Raw genomic sequence first — 23,457 nt, forward strand, 5'->3', positions numbered from 1 at the left:
GTCTAATCTATGTCACATTCTGGCTGATTTTTTCAAAAGCAGATGGTAAAATTTAGGAGTCCAAAATTTAGGCTGCTGGAGAAAGTGTGTCAGCATTTCTGCCTGTCAGATGGACATATTGACATGTCCAGGTAGCTGAATTTGCAATTCCACTTTCCAGACCTGGTCCTGAATGCTGATCACCAAAAGGTGTTGCCTGTAGCCCCTGGCATGCAATGCACCCAAGTGCCACTATGGCCCACAGGGGACAATTTACAAATGGGAGCTGCTCTCCACAGAAGGTCTGAAATCACCACTCCTGAGGCTCCTCTGACTCCAGTCAGTGCCGCAGATATGTAAAAATATTTATAGGGAAAATATTTTAGAGTAGCATTTCCTTGAGTTGTAAGGAAAATTATGCAAAAACATACAGTAAAGAGTGCTAGGAAAAGTTGACCCATATGAACAGGCAAGGAAGACAGTATCTAAAGGACTGTCTTGATAACATCCATGCAAACAAGAGACCTTATCAATAAGCTTCCTTAGTCTTCTTGTCTCCTTTTCCAACACAAAGTTTAACAGCAACAACCCTACTGCAATACAAGACAAGTTTAGTATTACGTCACATCAGTACCCTGACATCTGCATCAAGGTATAAGCTTAAAGTTGAGTTTGTGAGCAATAAAGATCACCCTTGTTTAGGGTTGAAGGGTGTTGGGTCCCTTAGAGGACACAGATCCACTGTTTGCACTTATTTATCCAGAAAAGCTAAACAATTGATATTTGCTATTCTTGCAAAATAGCTTTTTAATGGAAGATTCACAATATGGTTTTCAAACACTGAATAAACATTCAGAATTAAGGAGGAAAGATCTAAGAATCATCATTCCCAAGTATGATACATATAAAAAGAAATATTCAGTGAATCCAAGAAATCAAGTGTACTTTGTATATTGCATTGTATTATTAGTTACTATCCTTCGTGTGTTTCAACCAGGCTTTTTCTAAGACAGAGATATTGTTGACTTTGGGAGACAAAAGAAAGCAAAGTTCTATGGAAGATGGAAGTCAACCATGACCAGAAAAGCAATCATTTCAGAGAATGTTTGATAAAGAATGAAAAAACATGTCCTGATGATTCTCTTCTCCTTTCCAATAATTCCTTGTGTTATTGCAGATTAGACCAAAATACCATAAAAGCTTAAGTAGTTTTGTCATTTGTTGAGGTTCACTTTCAGTGGATTGCAATGAAATATTGCATGTTTTTCCAGACCTAAGGTTTGGCAAGAAATGTTTGGTAGAATATAACATGAATATTTTTATTATATTTCAGAAGAATGCTTAAATATTCTTAAGTTTCTGAAAACAGGAATTATGGACAATCCTACTAGATTCAAATTTTAGTTCAAGATCTGGCAGGCCTAAAGCATAAATGCTGTATTACAGATATTATTACTGGCACTTGCAAACATGCATGCCAAGAACAATCTGATACGCAGGCCATTCTATGCATGGAATATTAAAATATTTGCTGTATTTAGAGTTGCCTTTAATAATGTGTTAGATTTGGATCTTGGCTCATTTTGCAGACTAATTTCATAGTGGGATTGCCTGGAAAGTTACCACGAAGGTATTACTTTATGATCCTTTAGTTTATGATTAGTTTATGAACTTTTCAACAGATGCTTAAGAGAAATTCACCTTGAGGCAGACGACTGGGCCTGACATACTTGTCGCCCAACCAGCAACTCTGTGCCTGAGACACGAGGGGAGGCAAATCCCAAGCAGGAAGAGGGACTTAATGAGATGCACACTTCTGTGAGGAGCAAAAGAACAGAAGCTCATTAAATATGGACTTCTAAGAAAGAAGGAATACATACAGGATTCCATTGGAAAGGAATTTTATATGCTAACTTAGTCAGGTAGGCACATAGAATGGCTTCAAGTGTTTCTTTTTCTGTACAATCATGTGGTTATATTAACAATACTTTGCCTTTTCAGAACCCTCTTTCATGGAACTGTCAGCTAGACTTCAAACACTCCCAAACAGAAAAAACATTGCATCACACCTAAATGGAGTTAGCACAATTGTTATTACTATTAATAACAATTAATAGTAACAAAAAATTACTATTAAAAAGTTTTCAGACAAGTTTAAGAGAAGGAAAATTACATACATTTAAGGAGTGATTTAAGGCCTGCTACCTTTGTGTTCAAAGCGTTAACGGAGAACACAGAAAAGGATACAGCCCTGTCCCAGTATTATCTCAGCTCTTTCAGCTGAATGTAAAGTGGACAGAGATAACTTTGTGTATCATTTGAATGCTGCAATTGAAGTTGTAATGTTTGTAGACTTATTTAAAGACTGCATTTTGTGGCAGGTAAGAAGCAAAGACTACAAAGGTAAAAACTAGCATACTATGGGCTTCTTGGGGTTAAAAGTAATCTCCTCCATAAGCAGAAACAAAAACTCCCTTCACATTCTCTACAACACCTGAATAAATACATCACCTTTACATTATAAAACTTGTCAACACTAGTAGTATCAATTCTCCAATGAGAATTTGTAGAAGTCCTTTGAAACCATGTTCAGGGAGAGAATTAATTGATTTTAGCATCTCTTGGTTTCATTATTTCATGATCACAAAACTGATGGCCATTAACAGCATCCAGAAGTAGGTCTGGCCAATCCAATGGCCTAGATGTTTTATCAGAGGACAATTTTGAGGGGAAAAAAAAAAAAGAACTCTGCTAAGAGCATGTTTAGCATCACAGAATTGTTAATGTTGGAAAAGATCTTCAAGATCAGTGAGTCAACTGATATTTGTCCAATATATTAAAACAGTATTGTAATACAACTTGGAAAATCTGTGTCAAGAGGCTTCTCTTAATAAAAGAGCTCTCTTGGCTAGTTATTGGTGCCACAGACAAGTATTTGTAGATACATTTTCTGGATTAACAAAACAAATCCCATTTTAATTATAATCAGCTTTTCATCTAACATGATACCTTGGTAGGAAAATTCCAAATAAATAAAGGGCCCTTAACCTGTCAGTAACTAGAACCCACAGAACCAATACTTAATGCTGACACTTTGTCTGTCAGCACACACTTTTTTGCAATGTGCAGCAGGTATGAACATGCCCATTTTCAAATTTAAATAGAAAATGCTTCTTCACCTTTTATTTTTGTTTGTAGTCATTTGGTTGATATTTTAATAATTAAGGAAATTAAGGAAAAGCAGTGGTGGAAGTTTTAAAATTTCATGTCTCCTTTAACACAAAGTTAGGAAGAAGCCTAATTCACACTCAAAAATCAACAGACATATTCCTGTGAGAAATGAGGGACTGAGAGTTCTGTTTAGGTTGTGTGAAACAGTGTAGGTTGATGAAGGCTCTAGAAGCACAGATGTACCTAACATCACAAGCTGTAATGATGTGTTAACCTTGGTGACAGTCAGAAGAAAAGGGTCAAGGGTTCAGCTGGCATCCCTGGGGGGGATCCTTCAAGGTGAATTTGAGGCTCATTTTCAGGGCAGCACAGTAAAACTGACACTGCAGTCTGAGATGTACATGATACAATGAAGAAGAGCTGCCTTTTTCTTGAACTTGCTATTCATAGCAGTAGAAAAAATGTTCTTTGTTTAGTTGGTTAAAGTAGGGAGAACACAGTACTACAACATGAGATAGTAAAAGATAACGTTTTTAAAGATCACATCTCTTTTTGACTTGAAAATAATTATCAGAGTAGGCTTGCAGTTTAATTTATTCTGGTTGCTCAAGCCACTCTCAGTTTTGTGTATTTTAGAAGTTATTTCCCAATGTCCTCCTTAAAAGGTTCAGATTGCTAAAGTTAAGGTTTCTCTTCCTGCTGATAAAACCACTACAACTACCTACCTTTATCAGCTTCAAGAATAACAGATGCAAGAGATGACCCCTTTCAACACCAAAGCCTTGGATTATTGATGACAAATGCAGAGTAACAGTTGTCACCACCAGTTGTGATTTCTAATATTTAAAAATGACAGTGCAAAAAACACAGGTGAAACATGGGAATCTTAGCGAAAGTCTCATTAGAACAAAAATTGAGAATCAATTTGTAGTATGGTCACAAAACTCCAGCTGGAATACCTTAAGTACCTTAATGACAAACAAGCCAATAAAAACAAGTGAAGCAGTAACAACATTAGCAACAAAAAAGTGAAGTATGTCAACTCATTTAGCACTTTAAAAAGAGGCTTCTCTCTTGCTGGGAATTATACTATATACTTTCCTGGAAAGTATTAGTCTCAGGAAACACAATGGTGAAACTCACAGTGGTTTCAGTAATGCCAAATTCCACCCTGAGAGTTTAGGATGTGTGCAAAGCATATTTTAGCGAAACATGCTAACCATGCAGATTTCCCAGGAGTAATAATCATGCAAAGTACCTGCTCTGTAGACATTCCTAAATTATTACAAACCCCTGAGATCTTTGAATACAAGGGACAATAATCTCAAAACCATTCTAACGCTTCAGCATATAGCTCGAATAATAGAGATGTTTTCTTTATAATCACAGAAGATCTCTAAGTGTTTGAAGCTGGACTAGATCCTGCAAGTATTATACCATCACAAACACCTGGAGTGGAGCTTGGCCTGAATATGTGAGGATATGATACGATTCTACTGTTTTGCTTATGAAAATGGGCCTATTTATGATTTAGGATGCAATAACATTTTGCACTTTGCAAGGTGGCACAGCACAGCTTTGTTCCAAGTGTCAGGTTCCTTTCATGTATGAATGAATTCAGGTCCACAACTCATGAAATGCTGAATAACAAGAACTGAACAACTTCAAGGCTTGCCCAAAATCACATAGGAAGATTGCAGCAGCCCAGCAATCTGCTCTGCTTAGCTTGCAGACTCCACCTCAAGGCAATCTTTCGTTTACTGCACAGTAATTTTCTCTGTAGGAAAGTGTTTTGCAGCACACTTCTAGAAATCATGTTGCAATGACTGTATAGTTTCATGGCAAAAACAGATCTTGTGTGATTCTAACCAGTGTGCAAGTCTGCCAGAGAGCACAAACACTCATTTCTGGAATACTGATAATGCACCATGGAATTGCTTCAGTCAGGTACCTGCAGCTTCTGTGGTAACACTTTAACCTGAATGAGCAATATATATACATTTATTTTTTTTTTCTTTCTTGATTTTCATTAGGTGCTACTCTCCAAGAGAAATGCTCAAACTGAACACCACAGTTCAAAGACATCCTAAGAGACAAATGATTTCACATGAATGGGGAGAGCAAGAGTGCAGAGTTTAAAATGTGAGGCATGCTGGAGGGAACTCCGAGCCATCATGCCAACATCATTCACTTCCAAAAACTTGGCAATCCGAATGGCATAGACATTTTGGAAAACAATGATGCAAAACCCCCACAAACTTACAGTTAAGAGACCTTGATTAATCATCCTTTTGTTCAAGGAACCAAATTCTGTATTTTGTGAAGAGAGCAAATTACTTAAGCATTGAAATCTCTATGGCTAGTTTCAAAATTCAGTATATTCCATGCGACTGTAGAAATATTTTGAGATATACACCAGGAAAGCTTTTCACTTTCTCATGCTTTACTTTTTTTAACAGCATGATTTTCCCTGCCAAATTTGCGGGGTTCATTTGTGGGGTTCTCAAACTTATTCACTTTTGCCCCTCTTCTCTCTGTGTAATTTATACTCCCCTGTGCAGCCAGAACCAGGAGGCCAAGAAGAGGCAGGTAGACAACTGACAACAGCAGCAGAGGCAAAAGCAAAGCTGCTGAGTTAGAAAAAACAAGCTGAGTATAAATAGATCCAAGTATAACTAACCACCCACACTTCCATGTTAAACAAAGGAACAATCTTCATGTGACCGTGTGCCAAATAGATTCTTGCTAATGATTTTTCAGAAGGAAAAAAAAAAATAAATCAATTAATTGCTCAGTGCAGCATGAGTATCAGCAAGAATTATCCTACAGCTAGCTAAAGAAAGAAAGCAGTTTTTTGGTTTATTTTTTCCTTTTCCTTTTTAAGGAGGACAACCTCAAGCAGGGAGACTTGGTCCTGCATAATATTACACAAGAGTCTGGAATAACACCCTGCAATGTGTGTGTGAATCCCACACTACTGCACGTGGTGAATATCTGAACTTGGCAGTAAGTAATTGTGAGTATATTATTACCTGGAGAGAGAGAAGTACTCTGTTGGGTTGAGGAAACCCAAGAACTGAAAAATTATTATTTTTGAAGTGCTGTGATTTGAACTAGACTTTTCATATAACCAGAAGCATCACAGGAAACTCAGTAAGGCAAAACTATCCAAATAAAGTGAAATAAGCAAAAGTGAAGTTGACAGAACTTTCAAAAAGTAGACCAAAAAATCAAAGCAAACCAAACAAGAAGCTCTAATCGCTTACAGCTGTTCAAGGCTCAAAAATCGGGCACTGTTCTTCTCTACTATTTTTATTCTACATTTTTCTTTTGATTATGAGAACATAATATGTGCAAACTCAGCACACAGATTGTTGAGGTTTTATTAAACATGCTTTTAGAGTTAGTGTCATTTTTACTTTACAAAAGTAATTCCTAAAATAAGCATGATACACAATAAAGTCTCAGTTAGCCGTTATCCGATATTTAGATTTTAAGTGACAACATGTGGCTGCTGTGGTGTGCAAGCAAGTAGGAATATCAAAAATGCCAAGTACAATCAAATTTATAAGGTTCACTAGAGACTTTCAAGAACAAAAATGTACCTTTTTTTTTCTTTGCTTCTCTCTCCCATCCCCCAAAATGGAGAGGGTTTCGGTGTTTGGAAAAGAGAAAACACAGTAAGGAGCTGGGTTCCTTCACTTCACTGTACAGACAATACATGGATTTCTGTGGGATATCCGTTTATTAAAAGGTTTTTCATGCTTTACAAATGCAACTGTCTCTGTATAAGAGCGTAAAATAAACCTAAATACAGTAAAAATAAAGGCTGACAGGTCCAGGAGGCTGCATGAAAGAACCTTGGAAGACAGAAAATTTGTAGTGCTGTTTTACACATTTCATCTGTAGGGATCCTAAGTCCCATGTCCAATGGAATCTACTCCAAGCATTTTCTGCCTGTACACAGGTTGCCCACTTCCCACTGAGAATCCTAACCTTCAGTGTGGCAGATCCATAAAAACCTAGTTTTTTTCAATATTACTTTGCCACTCATTGTTTTTGCTCCTGAGGAGGAGTGAGGGGAGGCACAGCAGTCACTAAGGGGCCAGGGAAAACAGCGTTTCCAGAAACAAATTTTTAACTTAAACAAGGATGGCCACACTCTACATGTAAGATTTCCCTGCAGCTGATGAAGGGAAGGGAAGGGAAGAATTAGCTTTCTAAGCCCAGTCTTCATCTTTATTGTCTGTAATATAAGCAAAGGCTCCTTTCCTGACTGCTTAGAAAAACTAACCAAACAAAAATGTTTCTTTTTCATTAGTAGAATAAAATGAATGAAGAAATAATTTTCCTCCCACATCCTTTTTTCATCTTTCTTATTCATCCAAAAAACCCCCAACAACGAGACTGTCAGCCAAACAAAACAAAGAATTTACTTTCTCAGCATAATAAATCACCTTTGCTCCTAACCATCCAAATCATAAAGTCCTACACACCCTGGATAGCTCAAGTACCCTAGTCTGAGATAATAACCACCTGGCTTTTTATTATTTTTTAGGGAGAAGCTTCCCAGACACCATTTCTATAATTTCACATGGTCCCAGAGGTTCAAAACTCTCAATAAGCCATTTTAACAAGAAAATCCTGATAGTCTAATATCTAGGCCTGTAAACGTCCCAAAACTCAGATATCTAACACATACTCTATTTGCTGCAGGCATTGATTTTCTTTTACTATCTAGGTCATCAGTTCACGACTAGGGACAAAAGAGATCCGTAGAGAATTTTGACTCAATGAGAAGTTTCCAAATTCCTCTAAGTCCACAGAGTATCTGCAAAAGAGCCCCATTCTTCTTTGCTTCACTTTCACAATGGAAAGGAGAAATTGGTCTAAAATAAAGCTGACCGTAGAAAAATCCACTCATTTCACATAAAAAAGTACTTTTCACTACTGCTGGGTGAAACAATACTGAGAAACCATAGTTATGCATGTCTAATGCTGAACTTTTTAAGTGGTGAGAAGACAAAAATAGCTGGAGCAAAGGACATCACTGATGCAAAAGAGCATTTTTGAAAGTTGTGAGAAAAAAACAGAAGGAACTCTTACTACTCTAGGGTGAAACACGATCAGCAATAACTTGGTTTAAAATGCCAGCAGATGAATGACCATAGGGAGCCTTTTAATCTAACACTGAATTATTATGAGTTTTAATGCCAGTGCTTTTGGTTAGTGTCTATAAATCTGATAACCTCACACAGTGGATGACACTACTACCAGGCATGCCCTTGGGAACACAGGAGGTCTGTTTGCTCCTAAATGCAAAATCTAGTTGTTGTGATAACCAGCACAAGCCTGCAGACCCTGGTGCTCTCCTCAGCCCACAGATGTTTGACACTGGGCCACCTTTTGCCCTGCAACATGAAGCTCCTTCTCTTTCCTCTAATTCCAGAGACCAACATTACCCTTCAGAGAGGTCAGCTGGAAAGACATATCTCATCAACACGTCAACCTATGCATGGTTTACCCTATCCAGCACAGAAGATGCAGAGCCATTTAAATTACAACAATTACAAGGTTGAATGCTGGGCATGAGCCAAACACTTGAGACTGGTGGGCTTTTCCTTCACCATTTTCTCACAGAAAATGGAGAAAGCACCTTAAAGAAGGATTTGGGACAGCTGACAAGTCCAAAGGAGGGCAACAAAGCTGGTGAGGGGCTTGGAACACAAGCCCTGTGAGGAACAGCTGAGGGAGCTGGGGTTGTTTAGCTTGGAGAAAAGGAGACTCAGGGATGACCTTATCACTCTCTACAACTCCCTCAAAGGTGGCTGTAGTCAGGTGGGGGTTGGTCTCTTTCTTCAGACAGCAACTGACAGAACAAGAGGACACAGCCTTAAGCTGCACCAAATATAGGTTGGATATTAGAAAACCTTTTTTTACAGAAAGGGTGATAAAGTACTGGAAAGGTCTGCCTGGGGAGGTGGTGGAGTCACCATCCCTGGATGTGTTTAGAAAAAGATTGGATGTGGCACTCGGTGCCATGGTCTAGTTGAGGTGTTAGGGCATGGGTTGGACTCAATGATCTTGAAGGTCTCTTCCAATCTAGTGATTCTGTTGTTCTGCAAGAGCTGCAGAGAAGAAGAGAACATCCACATGGGCATTTTCAGGGAGTTTGCCTTGGTTTGGCACATGGATGGAGATGTCAAGCTCCTTCTGCCTGCAGTGCCAAGGGAGCCGTGTGGCTGCGTTAGCCCCGTGCGGTGCCGGCGCGCTCGAGCCTGTCTCGCAGCAGGGCTCGTTAGCTCGGGCTCGGCGCCACATTAACCGCTGCCAGATGGCTGCTGGGCGACCCACAGCCAGCCCAGAGCTCACAACTGCCTGACTATGTCTGCACAGCTATGCTCCTTCAAATGGCAAACCTGAAATGCAAGCTGCCAGGGGAGAATCCTGTAATAGGTTAGGATTCCCAATCCACACCAACGTGTAGAATTCGAGCTCTTGGCAGCTGTGGTCAGGGCTGGAAACTGACTGCGGATGTGTTAGAGATGAGAAGTTTTGTTTCAAAGGGCTGAGTCTGAAAAATGAAGTGAGGATGGTCAGACTCCAAGTAGGATGGAAGAATCGAAAGAGGAAAATGGATACAAAAATAAAAGTCTGTGTGATATTTCTCCACTTCATGTTAGCCCAGGCTATTCATCAGATTTTTTCCAAGGTGAGCGTGGTCATCTGCAGAAGGTAATGGTTTTAGGGCTCAGCCAGAAACCCCACAAACAAGACACAAAATGATGCGACAATTGATAATCAAATTGATTACAGACCACTGAAAAGTGCTTGGGTATTTCTGTGATAATTTAAAAAAAAAAATTACAGGGGAAGTAGCAACACAACAGAAGATACCCTGAGAACCCTTTGTCTTAACAGACAGTGGTTGTGCAGTTGTGGAAACCTGACTGGTTTAGAGACAGCAGGGGAAGAGGCAGGCATGCAGACAGAATTGAGGGGAAAAAATGGGAAAGGTGTTCTCTTGATAAGGCAGGAGACAGCACAAGCACTTGGCATGGAAGAGAAGGGAGAGGTGATCCAGAAGACACATTTTGAAAAATTTGTGGAATCTGGAGAGCAAAGAGATTTCAGCAGGAACAACAGGGACCCTGAAACAGAGCTGTAAGTTGTGAATACAGAACACCAGTGTCACATTTTGGAAAAAAACAAAGAGAAGAAACAGCAGGATATAGAGGAATTCTCACTATCCTCTGGGACAGCTGTGTGGTTAAAAATTGTTTTTCACAATTTTTTACTTTTAGTTTTTCCCTCTTAGGGTGCCAAGTTAACTCACAGCAGCCCCAGCTGTGTCACCTGGGGAAACAGTATTAAGAGCAGCAGAAATATAAATCTAACAAAAAACTACTCTTGATCCTTGAGGAAACCACCACTGTAAGGATCAGATGAAGTAAAAAGAGAGGTAGAGTGAGAAACCAATGCTCCCAGGGAGTAAGAAAAAGGACTTGGAAGAAAGGAAATTGCTGGAAGGCAGCACATATTGGGAATCAGAAGAAAAAATACACTTCTCTTTCTAACCCTCTTGGGGCCTATAGGAAATTGCTGCTTGCCCTTTAATCTGCCCCAAAAAAGAAAAACAATTAAAATGAAATAAAACCCTGAACTGTAAGTCCTTGCTCCCTGCCTTCCCCTCACCCCCACTGCTTTGTGTGCTGTGCACCCAGGCCATGATCTCTCATGCAGCTCTCCACAGCAGACACAATATTACCATTAGAATTACACTTCTATAGGAGTGTGCACTCTTTTGCTGTGTATCTAAAATATGGGGAAACAAAGGTGTTAATAGATTAACAATCAATAAATCAGTGAAAAAGAGAGGAGGCCAGAAAAAAAAAAAAAAAAGCCAAAGAGAAGTGGAGAAGAAAGAAATAAGGATAAACATCTTGAATTAATTTGGAGTGGCACCACAAGAGTATGGTTTCTGTCAGGAGCATTGCAGTAGTAAAGGATTAAGACTGTTACTCCACACAAAATGCCCCAACAAAATCAATCAGGTTTTTTCTTTTCATTTCCCTTGATTCACCTCCCCACTGCAATTTTTCCCTGCAATTTAACTTTAAAAAGAAAGATCCTTTCCTATAGAGAGAATTAATTCCTGCTCTTTCCACTGTTCCCTCCAATACTAACAACAGTTTCTCTTTTCCTTTTTAACTGACAGTCATAGCAATTTCTTCCACTCACTATTTCCTTTTCCTTATGATCAAGGTCACGTTGGGATCCACCTATGTAGTTTTAAACTTGCCAAAGCACAACAAGGCTATGACTGGTCTCCACCAAGAAGAATGAACGCTGCCCTCTCTGACAATTCATTAACAAAAAAACTGGGGCAAGCACATGAAACACCTTCCTGTGGATGGTACCGTTAAGGAGGTTTTCCTGTCACAACAGAAGATCAGAAAGCTTTGTTTTCACATTTTGTAAAAACATTTTCATCACTCACTCATGTAAAAATAGCATTGAGTGAGATGCAATAAATGCTGTGCATTTGTGATGTACTATTTTAAGGGCCAGGAGAGGAGATGGGAATTGAAAATTTAAGTTGCCGCTCATCTAAAATAAGAGTGTAAGTCATTCAAAACTGTTGATGTCACAAGACAGCCACACAAAAAGGAATGAAAACCTGTATGCATTATTCATCTTGTAACTTTGATCTTTAAAGCTTTAAAACTTGAACAAGGAAAGATAAATGGCTTCTCAAGCTTTTTCTTTTAAAAATCAAATGAGGATGATTCAGGATAAATGAGAGATAAGAGTTAATACGAAAGAGGGGGAAATTGCAATCACAGTGCTGCATGGAAGTTTCAATGCAAAGGCTTTGCTTTTTGTATTCAATTACAAAGGATTTCTTTCTTAGGTACCAGCATCCTTTTTCATGTATATGTAAAAGATTTTACCTATTAAAATTTCATGTTCAGTATGCATAGCTTTTTTCTTCTACCACCTATACCATGACTCGATGTGAACAATTAGGAAGCTTCCTGAAGCAGGGGCTACTGGTGGTCATGGGGCAGGAACAGACTCAGCTGTGAAATCCTGACCTCCAAACCTGGCTCAAACATCAGCTTGGTCTGGAGCTTATGCAAGATATGTACACTTTCTCCCACTGGGAAAGCACTGATAATTACAGGCACTCTGACTGCATCCTGATTTCACTGAGGCTTAGTCAATTATGCAGGCATTGCTGCTAAAACATAAGACAAATTGATAGATCCAAAGCACACAGAGGTTGCTGTGTCTAGATAGGAAAGCCACAGAATCCTCTTTGAACACTCTGTGCTCCTGAGAGTTTGTAATTATTGCCAGTTTTTGCCTAAAGACATGCTCAAAGGCCCCACCACCTTGGTTAGATTACTGATGTCAGCATCTCATAGAGAGACAGTTGCATTTGGGATTCACAAAGAAGACAGAGCAGCAAACACAGCTCCTTGAGGGAGGCTCTGAGCAAACCTGACACAGGCAGACAGTGCCACAGCCAGCACAAATCACAGCTCACCATTTCAAGGAACAGCAAAGCCCAGGGAAGAATGCCGTAACTTCACAGCATGCTGCAGGAGGGTTTGCTTATCTGAGCTTCCAAATTGTTACCTCCACACTAGCAGGTATCAGTGATCAGGTGATAGAGCCAGACAGGCTGGATGTGGAAGTGAGCACAGGTTGTGAGATGGAGGAAATGGCTGGGGAATGAGGTGAGAATTTCATGGCGGGGTGTGTGTTAGGAAGGCAGTGGGAACACCATTTGAAAAGTAGTGGGATGTTTCTGGGGTACAGCAGGAAGATGGGTGAGAAGTGAATGGAGGCACACTGAATTAACAGGCTCACAGCATTCACTGTGATTACTGTGAGTGCCTGAGCAAGTCTTTGCTAATGGCACTCGCAGCCACTGACACTCTGCCAAGTGCATCCAGACAAAATACATTTGGAAAGACCAAACCCAGCGATTACAGCAGTCAGCAGAAACTACACTGATTGCACTTCCTCCTCAGCCCCAGGGAATGCAAACTCACAGCTTTTGGCACCAAGGTGACACACATGGCTAAGTCCTAATGACGCTGTGCTGCCATGCAAAAAAGATGGCTAGACGGATGGGGCTGGGAGCAGGGCTGTTCCTGGGGAGGATACCTGGAAGCCTGGAGCCCAGATCCTTGCTCCAAGCAATGGGCGGCTCTATGAACTTCACCAGTGCCAAAGGTGTAAACAACAAGGGCTGGAAACAGAGCCAGGAACTTCTCCACCCTGGTGCTCTCCCTTCCCTCTCTCTCACAGACAACACTTTGCACCTTCTTTCTCCACCAAGTCTCAGCTCCAAGAGGAGTGTCACACAGCCACTCTTAGTGCAGATGGATCATAAAATAAACCAAAAAAATACATTTGAGCTTTACACTGTTTGCAGTGAGAAATTACAGCTATTCACCGAATTGAGCTGAGACACTCCTTTTCAACTGTATATATATATATATATATTTTACAGGGAGGATTCCTGACTCCACAGTAATCCCAGGTAATCCCAGGAGAAAAATTAACTAGATAACCATGGAATCATAATAGTTCTGTTCTGTCCTCACAATAACTGTTTTCCAGTTCAATAAATTAAGCTAAAGGTGTTTGCTTCTCAGGCAAGACTGTTCCAGCTTCATTTGTAGTATTTGGAGAGAGATTAGTCACCTAAAACATTTGCTTTCACACCATGGTGTACAGAACACACATGAGGAAAATGATTTTGAGCCCCAGTGCAATGTTTATAGACAACACACTCAAGAGTAGAGAGAAAAAATGTTTTGGTGATGATTCTTCACCAGGTGCACCCACTGAAGAGCTTACACCAAATCTCTAAAACTGGGCAGTACTGGGAGAGCTGTGCTCAAATGAAATCTTTGCTTTCATAAACCCTCTCACAGATAGCTCTGCCCTCACCCTTAACTTTCATTTCCTATTTGTTCCATTCCCTAGTTTATAACCTAAAGACATATACAGTTTTTTTCTCTTCAAAGCACATTTATTTGCCCTACAAATGGACCAAAAATATGAAAAGACTGATTTTTATTATGTCACCTACAAAAACACCTTGATTTCCTTAACTCTAAACAGGACAAAATAGTATTTTCTTTTTATTGCATTCCTGAGGAAGTCATGTCTTAACTTGTATCTTATTTATCTGTTATTTATCTACATATTTTCTTTCAATCTCTCAGCCAGGAACAGAACTCCCAGCTTTGTTTCTCTGGCATTCTTAGTACTCATTCTGAAAAGTCCAATTTTTCTCACTTACAGATGACACTGTCATTGCAGAGGAGAGAAAATGCTTCCATATTAAAAATAAGGCTGCTTCATGGAGATACCATCTTTTTAAAGAAAGTATAGATATGAATCAAAAAAGAAGATGTCAAACATCATGCCTTATTCAGATAAAGTGCCATCTTAATGTTTATTTTAAATCTCTTGTCAGAAAGGAAAGCATTAATATGAGATGCTTCACACAGCCTTTGACACTTACAGGACTCTTAAAATTGTAATGAGTCAAAGATCAACAAACCTCTAAGAATGAAAACAACTGGAAATGCTTTAGAAGTGGAGCCACCAAAACTTTTTCATTTATTAAATGGTATTACATATGCATTGAACATCAAGACATATTTGACATTTGCTGATCTACTAATTTCATGGCCAAAAAGAGTAAAGTCCTGCTTGTATTATGGAACTTTACTGCCACTGAGTCAATCAAAATTTTGCCACCACATGAAGGTAGGTGCTCATTTTAAATACAGACACTTAATTTAAAAGAAAAATGAAGAAACCTGTCACTTAAACCCCATCATTTTCATCTTATTTCAGGTTTGGTACTCTTCTAGGGTTTTTTTTCATTCATGTTGCCAAACTGAAATAGAAATGCTTTAAAGAGATAAATGAACAGATATGGAATTATTCTGAGTCATGTTTCACAATTAGCATTTCATCCCCGTGTCCATGTGTACAAGTTGTCCATTCCAATCCCCTCCCCTCCCAGCCACTAGCGAGATCATACAGAAAAGAGCTGCAAAGCTGGAAAGAGATACATCTGAGTGTATATTTAGCCACTTGCCAATATCCTGCTACAGCTGTAAGAGGATGCAAATCTGCATTACAGTGCTGCTTCAGGCTCTCTGGCCTGTGTGAGGGAGCACCCAGGATAGCAGTGGTGCTGCTGAGGACAGTGCCAGGCACATATGACATGAAGGGACATGGCTAAACTGGGCTGTGGCAGCTCTGTTAACTTCCACCTCTGGAAACAAACCCTCATTTGGGTACCTGACACAAGTGTCTATCCACACCTACATCAAAACTCACTTTCATCTGTTTGTTTTTGGGAGGCAACACTGATAACACACAGCTCTGCCAGATGATATGGTCAAAGAATACTGTGTGGGTGAGCATTTGATACAAACACCAGAAAATAAAACCAAACTGAGGGGCTTTATTTCATCCTAAGAAAAGCTTTAATGGCTCCACGTGACACTGCCAGTCAGTGATAGCTACTCTTGTTCTGGGTATGTCTTTGTTCTGGCAGCTGGAACAGTTTTCACGTGTAACAAAAGAAATGTGCTTAATAGGCAACACCTGAAAATCCTTCGATAGAATAAACCATAGCAATAAAAAATGCAAGTTTAAAAAGCTCTTCCTGGGTAAAAAAAAAAACCAGAAACATAGGTAGCACTGGAATCTTCTCTTTATCTCAGGTCAATTCACTTGTCATGGATGGAAGGAGATTTGAAAAGGAAATTGCAAGTTCTTAGCAAGTATGATTGGAGGAATAGAGTTAATAGCCAGCAATCAGTACAGGTTGGTTAACAATTTAAATGTATGCATACACCACAACTGCAGAATGTCTGGGCTTTGTCTTGTTTGTAAAAAAATTAATGGAATAACAGGCAATTTCAATCTCAAACCAAAATGGTAATTTTATACTTAGGTTGCTGGGATATAAGAATACTTCCATTAAACATTTCCCTAATTTTGGTATGTGATTGAGGCATGTACATGGTATGTGCCTCTAATCCTGCTTTACACTAGAAATCTTTCCAGCACCAACAGGACAGTATGTGCTTTCAGATAATACACTTTCTCTCATGTGGAAAGACGTCTCTCCTATCATCATGTTGGCAGCAAATAAATGATTTTTGAACTCCACTTTTCACTGCCATTTCTGCAAGATGTTTAGGCTCACTTTCTCTTAGGTTACTACCAGCTTACTATATCAAAAGGACAATTTTATGATTTGAGAAGCTGCTTTAGCCATACTCTTGAATAGCTGTGCACTGTATTCAGCAAGCTACAGATACAAATGAGTACAGCACCTCTAATGCAAAAACAGATTTATTCAAGACAGGGGGATAAGCCATTATCCCTCTACAGATATGTGTCTATAACTCCAAACCCTTTTTATCCTTTCTGATACAATGCACAACTTTTCTGTGTGTGCTATTTTCAACAGAATTACAAAAGATCTCACCAAGACTACCTGTACTTTCTCTTTCCAGCCAGAGGCAGATATTACAGATTGCAGAAATTTGTTGGTGGATAAAAAGGTAGGAAAATTATAGGACAGTGATAAGTATAATGAATTTCATTTCCACAAGCTTCTAATTCTTCTGAGGAAGAGAAGAACACAGGTTTTGCATAGGGCTCTTTAACAAACAAATGCATACCCTGCAATAAAGTACTAGGAGATGAGAGGTTACATTCCAAGCTAAATGCAAACTAGTCCTTGCCTGTGAGGCAAGGGAAGGACACATCCTAGAAAGCACAGCACAGCCAGAGATGACCACACACTCAAGAGACAAGAACTTTTGGATTAGTTGATTCTTGTGTTGTTTGGGAAAACTTTTCATACTTACTGTAATTCTCTCATCTTTGTCATCTAGAGGGGTCCCATCTTTCTTCCATGATATAGTGGGTTCTGGGTGACCTCTTGGGGGCTGGCATTCCATCACTGCAGGTTCCCCCACAGCCACCATGACATCTGATGGATTTTGTCTGAAGTCATCCCGGAGAACTGAAAGAATAAAGTCAATGAAGCAAAAAATTACTCAATAATATACTAACAGTGCAACAAAGTATTTTGTATTGGCCTTTAATGGTGCCTGTTGTCACACTTTTTACAAGAGCATGTTGTGAGAGAACTAGAGGTAATGGCTTTGAACTGAAAGAGGGCAGGTTTAGATTAGATATTAGGAAGAAATTCTTTACTGTGCAGGTGGCAAGGCCCTGGCATGGACTGCACAGACTGGCAGCTTGTCTGCCTTACCCCTGGAAGAGTTCAAGGCCAGGCTGGATGGAGCTCTGAGCAACCTGCTCCAGTGGAAGGTGTCCCTGCCCATGGCAGGGGGTTGGAATGAGATGATCACTAAAGCCCTTTCCAACAAAAAGCATTCTATGATTCCTTTCACAGTTGAAGATGGCACAGTATCTTCTGCTCAGGTAGAATGTGACTTGAGGGGGAGCACTGCAAAGGTTGCTTTCTGTCCCTTTTTTCCTGAGACACAAGGTCAATCTGCCAGGAACTGAGTTTTAGTTAAAGGTTGGCCACTGGCCATACAAATTGTATCCATCCCTGAATTTAGGGCAAAAAGTAATGAACTAAAAAAGCTTCCCAGTTCTTTGATGACATTACACATCACTAAAGATCTTTGCAATTTGCCTTGTGTCTTTTTAAAGAAAAAATACTAAAAAATCTTCCCTGATCTCTGGTAGCTGTCATTTAGCCTAAACCTCGACCACATCCTTGATTTAGAAGTCAATTTTACCACCATTGCACACAAAGAAACATTTTTATTGTTGCCTTTTACTAGAATTTGTTCTTTCTCATCATTTGGCCAACTCTAGTTTCCCCCAGTCATCCACTAGGGATTTTATCAATAGCTCTGTGATTATTTTTCTTTCTGGGAAAGGACAGACATCATCCTGTGCTCAACAGACCACTAGACAGGGACACGGTTTAACAGAATAATGGCATTCCCAAGCCTTGCCAAGCAAGTGGCATTAGGTTTAATCTAAAAATAAATAACTCAAATGACAGAAAACATCTTTTCCAGTGTTGCTTCTCCATCCACACTGAACAAAGGACAGGGTAATGGAAAAGCACAGTATGACCAAAGGAGTCTCAGGATTTTTACAGAGCTGTATGTCACTCTTGTTACCTGCAACAATCTTGTGTCAACAGTAAATAATGCCAAGAAACTGCAGCAAAAAATATGTATATCCTCCAAGCCATGGACCCCAGATACATGGACATTCCTACTGAACAGCAATTTGGCTGTTAATGCTGCTTCAAGGGAAGGTGAGATTTATTGTCAGCTGTTTAGGAATGTGGCTCTTACAGATTGGCAGGCACAGTGCTACCACCAAGCCATCCTTCTCTGTAAGGTCTTTCAAACTGGTGAGACTTTCTAAAGTGGTCTGAGGGCAAATGGGTCAACTGCTTTGGGACAGAGGGATATGCACCTTCCTCACACTTGCTTTTATTATAATATAATACACAACTGGGAAAGTTCCACATTGATTCAGAAATGTAGCAGGAATCAAAAACAATAAATAAAGAATATTTTACAACTATTCTAGATAAAGGACATAAATTCCAGAAATAACAAAGAATATCTGTGTGTCAAAAATTGACTTAAATATAGTACAGATCTCACCAAACATCTGAATTTACTAATCCCATTCCAGACTGAAGCAATCACATTTCTAATATTTCAGTTCAATTACTGATTGATGGAAATGGATTATATGGAATGCCCTGGAAACAGGATATATTGATGTTCTGAAAGAGTACAGTCAAGGATAAAATGTCTCTATCATATTAACAATACAAACTAATAGAACAGAATTATAGGACTTAAAGAAGATAGTATTGAGTAATTTAGATTGGAAGAAGCCCCTGGAGGTCATCAGGGCTACAATGAGATGCTTTTGAATGACCATGTTCTCTTGGACACATTAGGTCTCTTCAACAGATCTAGTCTACAGAGTTTGTTAACAAAAACAACCCAAAGACCATCACAACAAATAAAACAAGTACCTATTTCTTAGTGTACAAAAGCCTGAGAAAGCATGCTCCAGATAAGATCAAAGAATTTCTCTCCCTGAAAGATAAGACTCATGAATATTTTCCTTACATGAATTTCAGAAAATTTGAAAATATTTTCAGCTATAACAACCTGTTTTTGAAAAGGGGAATGATGTCATTTTTAGTTATTCAGAAAGTTAAGTCAAAAGATCAATCCTTTAAATTCCCTTCTGCTTTCAACAAAACTTTATTAAGTTCAACCCACATTCTCTTACATCTTCCTTACTATATTACCTTTTAAACTGATGCACCAAAATTGCACTTCAAATTAATTTTTTGTTTTGGAAGTATTAAAACACTACTCACACACACTGAAAACTTTACATATCCTTGTTGTGCTTATACTGAACTTGGTGTTAACAGCCAAAGACAATTTCTTGTGTTCCCAAGAAACCCTCAAGCCACCCAGACACATGGATCACTATAAATTATGTAGTGCAAATGGACAGCTGGACACTGCTTCTACTGAAGAATTTTTTTCTCTTTAATACTTTAAGAGACTTAATCTGGCTTGGAGCCACTGATCATATTATTACTTTTTTTCCCACCCCCCACTTCTTCAAGTTAAAGAACATTAAAGAAGAAGACACAGAAGTTGCCCTAAGTTACTAACCCCTCCCTCCCACAGATCCAGTTCCCAGTGCCAACAGCACATGAAAGTGCAGGAGAGTTTATTTGCTATGCAACAGTTCTATTGCAACACAAAAAAGAGGTATTTTGACCATGAGTAAGAAGCCTCTTATTACTGTTGAAGATTGTATCACTTGGATAAATTTAAGAGACATATAAAAAAAGCAGCCTGAAGTTTTAAAAAAATTTAAATCAAGTGATCTTAATAAAGCATAAGTGCTTTTCAAGTCTGAAAGACCTCATAAATCTAAGAGAAAGGACTATCAGATAGCACCTCAGATGGCTTTAGCACCAAAGAAGTCCAGTACTTACATAATAAAACCAAATTACTTCTTTAATTTCTACACTCCTTAGTCTTATAATAGCTTGACAAGCATAGTACCTTGCCTGCAAACCAAGACCTTTCACAAATTAACCAGTTCTTAATAGAATGCCTAGGAGGACATCAAAGGTCCAGGCCACAGATACTTCAAAACAAGTATTTTTTTCCCCATTTACTATGAATTATTTTGGCTCTAACATCACATAATGAAATGCTAACAAAATGTAATCCATTAGAGATTACTCCACAGATAGCCATCGTAATTATTTTTGCAGCTGTAAAGTGGATACATGCTCTGTTTTGTTTGCCTCAGGCCCTGGCAATCTTGCATGAAGTTATAAATCTAAAAATTTCATCCCTTACTGAAAAAAACACTAACTTTTTCTTTGCTGTTCTTCATAGTCAAGGATCACTGTAAATTGAGAAAACATTTCCTTTTTAAGTTATATTAGAAGTATACTTTGTAGTCGACTACAGCAAATGCTATTTTCATCAAATGGTGAAATTTCACCTCTTTCTACATATATGCAGCCAGAATGAAAAAAGATATATATAAAGAGGACATTTGATTTTTTTTTGCCTTTTTTAAAAGAATCTTCATAGGTATAACACTTTCCTCCCCATTTCTGCCTGGTCTTGGTTAAGGTTTTCTAGCTTTTTACCTAGTATTTTCTGAAATCAAATGAAGGATGATTGTAACCATCATCGCAGCACAACTCCATGATCTTGTGTGGATGTGCTGAACTATTCAGGTTCAAAAGCAACTTTTGTAGCTCCACTTATAAGTCAGCTGCTCACACAACTACTTCATATTATGCACTCTTCAATCCTCTAAAGAGTTTTACTTTCCCCAGAGACTCTTTCTCGGTGAAGAAGGGAACTGGCAAGCATTTGAGGATAAATTTTTATCGATAAGCAACACAAATTTTTATTGATAAGCAGAGATGCACCAAATGATGATAAGCAGATGATAAGCAGCAAAACAGTGCTTTGCAAAATGCAGCACCCAGTGCTTTTTTCTTAAGTTCTTTGTTGCCTACTTTGAAAAAGAGTAGGGAGACACTAAGACACTACAGGGTGAAATGGGAGAAAGGTAGGATTTTTTTTCCTATATAAATTGTAGGTAATTCAGGAAGATTACTGTTGCATTTTAGGTTTAAATAACTGATTTGAAAGGGGTATGTAAAATGCAAGAGAAAATAAACCAACCAGAAAGTTCTAGTCAATACTTGAAAAGAATGAATTTGTAAGGAGCACACTAATTACCATCAGGCATTGTGGATATCATGCCTTAACAGGTGGTATCATTTAAGATCTGGAAATCTGAAAATTTCCTGCAAATTTTGATTACAGGTCCAGACACTTCATGCTAAATCAGTTCAAAGCAGTGCACCAGAATATATCTGGCATCCCTAATCAACCAAGATCGTACAGCCACGGTCACCCAGTGAACAGAGGAAGAGGGAAATGATGATGCTTGTGCTGCAAGTTTCTAAATCAGACCAAGGCCATTTTAATCCATTTTAATTCTTATGAAAAGGCATAATTCAGACTTGCTTCCCATTAACTCTTGCACCTTCTCACACAAAACACAGTACTTTTCAAGTCTGCGTCTTAAAGGGAGACTGGTGAGCCAAAGTATGGCACAATTATTTAAGAGAAGACATCCCAACAAGCTCCACTCTTTCAGCAGGAAGATTACTTGATTCTTTCTTTGAATACAAGCATGTGCTGCAAAAATGGTAGAAAAAGAATGTGAAATAAACACAAGAAATGATCATCACTTTTCTTTGAAAACCATCTAGACCTCAGCTAATGAGCAAGTTTCCAACAGCAAACAAAACCCTCCTCCAATCAAACAATCTAAATACAACCTTAGTGGTGCACTGCCCTGCCTTTTGGCCAATTTTGTTTAAAGTTGTGATAGATTTTAAATCATTTTAAATATACACCAATTCTATTATTTTCATTCCTTTAGATATATAAAAAGTAATTCTGTGTTTCCCTTTTCCTCCCCAACAAAAGAGCCAGCCATATTTACAAACTAAGTTTCCACCTAATACTTCTTTTGACTAATAAAGTATGTATATAAACATATATACATACTATAACATATTAGTATAAAAAACAAAAAAAAGACAAAAACCCAAAACAAAACAAAAAAACAAAAACAAAGAGAGCTTGCTTTAAGAGCTTGTAAGATAAGAAAAACAAAAATAGGATTCAGGAGGTTATACAAATGTTCTAATCCCATGAAGCTGTAATCAAAGAGAAACTAATTATTGCTTAGTCAGGATTGAGCTGTTATTCAAAAGCAGAACTCTTCCTGTAATTTAGGATCAGCAATGATCCCTTTTCCCCACTACCTACTGAACTTGTAATTCAAATTTACTGAGACACACCAGACATTTTTGGCATTCAAATATAAGATGGTTGTCAGTTGGAACAGTGCTTCAAACCAGGTGCTTAATTTTAATTACAACTAACTTAAGCAGCAGCCAGAATTATGGTACCTTGTTTAAAGACTTTGCTGGCATGAAATTTATACAGATGTCAGGATATAATTTTTAATACATGCATGCCACTAACAGGAAAGTGTCAGAGCACCTAATTAAGCAAAAAAGAAACAAACAAAGGTATGCATTATCAAATTTAAGTCAACCCATGTGTTGCCATATTATATTGTAGACCTCATTAAACTGTTACCTGGTTTAAACAAAAAAACTTGATCATTTACAAATGAGAAATATTCTTGCTGAAGAGACCTCCCTAAAAAGTCTCCATGCAGTCATAAAAAGTTAAAGGTAAAACTTATTCCCTGAAAAAATGCTTTCTTTTTCTTTCTGAAGGTGTTAAAACCAGGTCAACACTGGTGTTAACTAAAATAAATAGCCATTAAAACGGAACAGAAGGAGTAGGGCTATAAATAGTCAGAAATTACTGTTGTGATCATCTAACAAGACCCCTCATGAAATGCAGGCAATAATTTCATGCAGTGACCGAGTCCAGCAGTGCCTTATGGAATGCTTCAAAAGATGTCTACACTTCTACAAGGCTCCAAGAGGCTGGAAGTCACAGCCAGCATGCCTAGGGCTCCTCACTTCCATCATTTCCAGCTCTCTTACGTTTCCTACCTTGCTCAGTCAGACTGAAAGCCTTCTACAGGCAAGCAGATGCCAATCAGTTCAGTATCCAC

General features: G+C 38.6%; 1 protein-coding gene across 5 annotated transcripts in view; it reads right to left on the reverse strand.

Moving 5' to 3' along the window:
• ROBO1 (roundabout guidance receptor 1) overlaps positions 1 to 23,457 on the reverse strand; it is a 690,100-nt gene that overhangs the window by 93,244 nt on the left and 573,399 nt on the right. For all 5 annotated transcript variants that reach the window (XM_015640442.3, XM_019007725.2, XM_015640439.3 and 2 more), the window contains one exon: positions 17,079 to 17,236. In XM_015640442.3, coding sequence (XP_015495928.1) covers positions 17,079 to 17,236 — 158 coding nt within the window. The remainder of the gene's footprint in view (positions 1 to 17,078; positions 17,237 to 23,457) is intronic.

The sequence above is a fragment of the Parus major genome, chromosome 1, assembly GCF_001522545.3.
Source record: "Parus major isolate Abel chromosome 1, Parus_major1.1, whole genome shotgun sequence".
Classification (NCBI taxonomy): Eukaryota; Metazoa; Chordata; class Aves; order Passeriformes; family Paridae; genus Parus; species Parus major.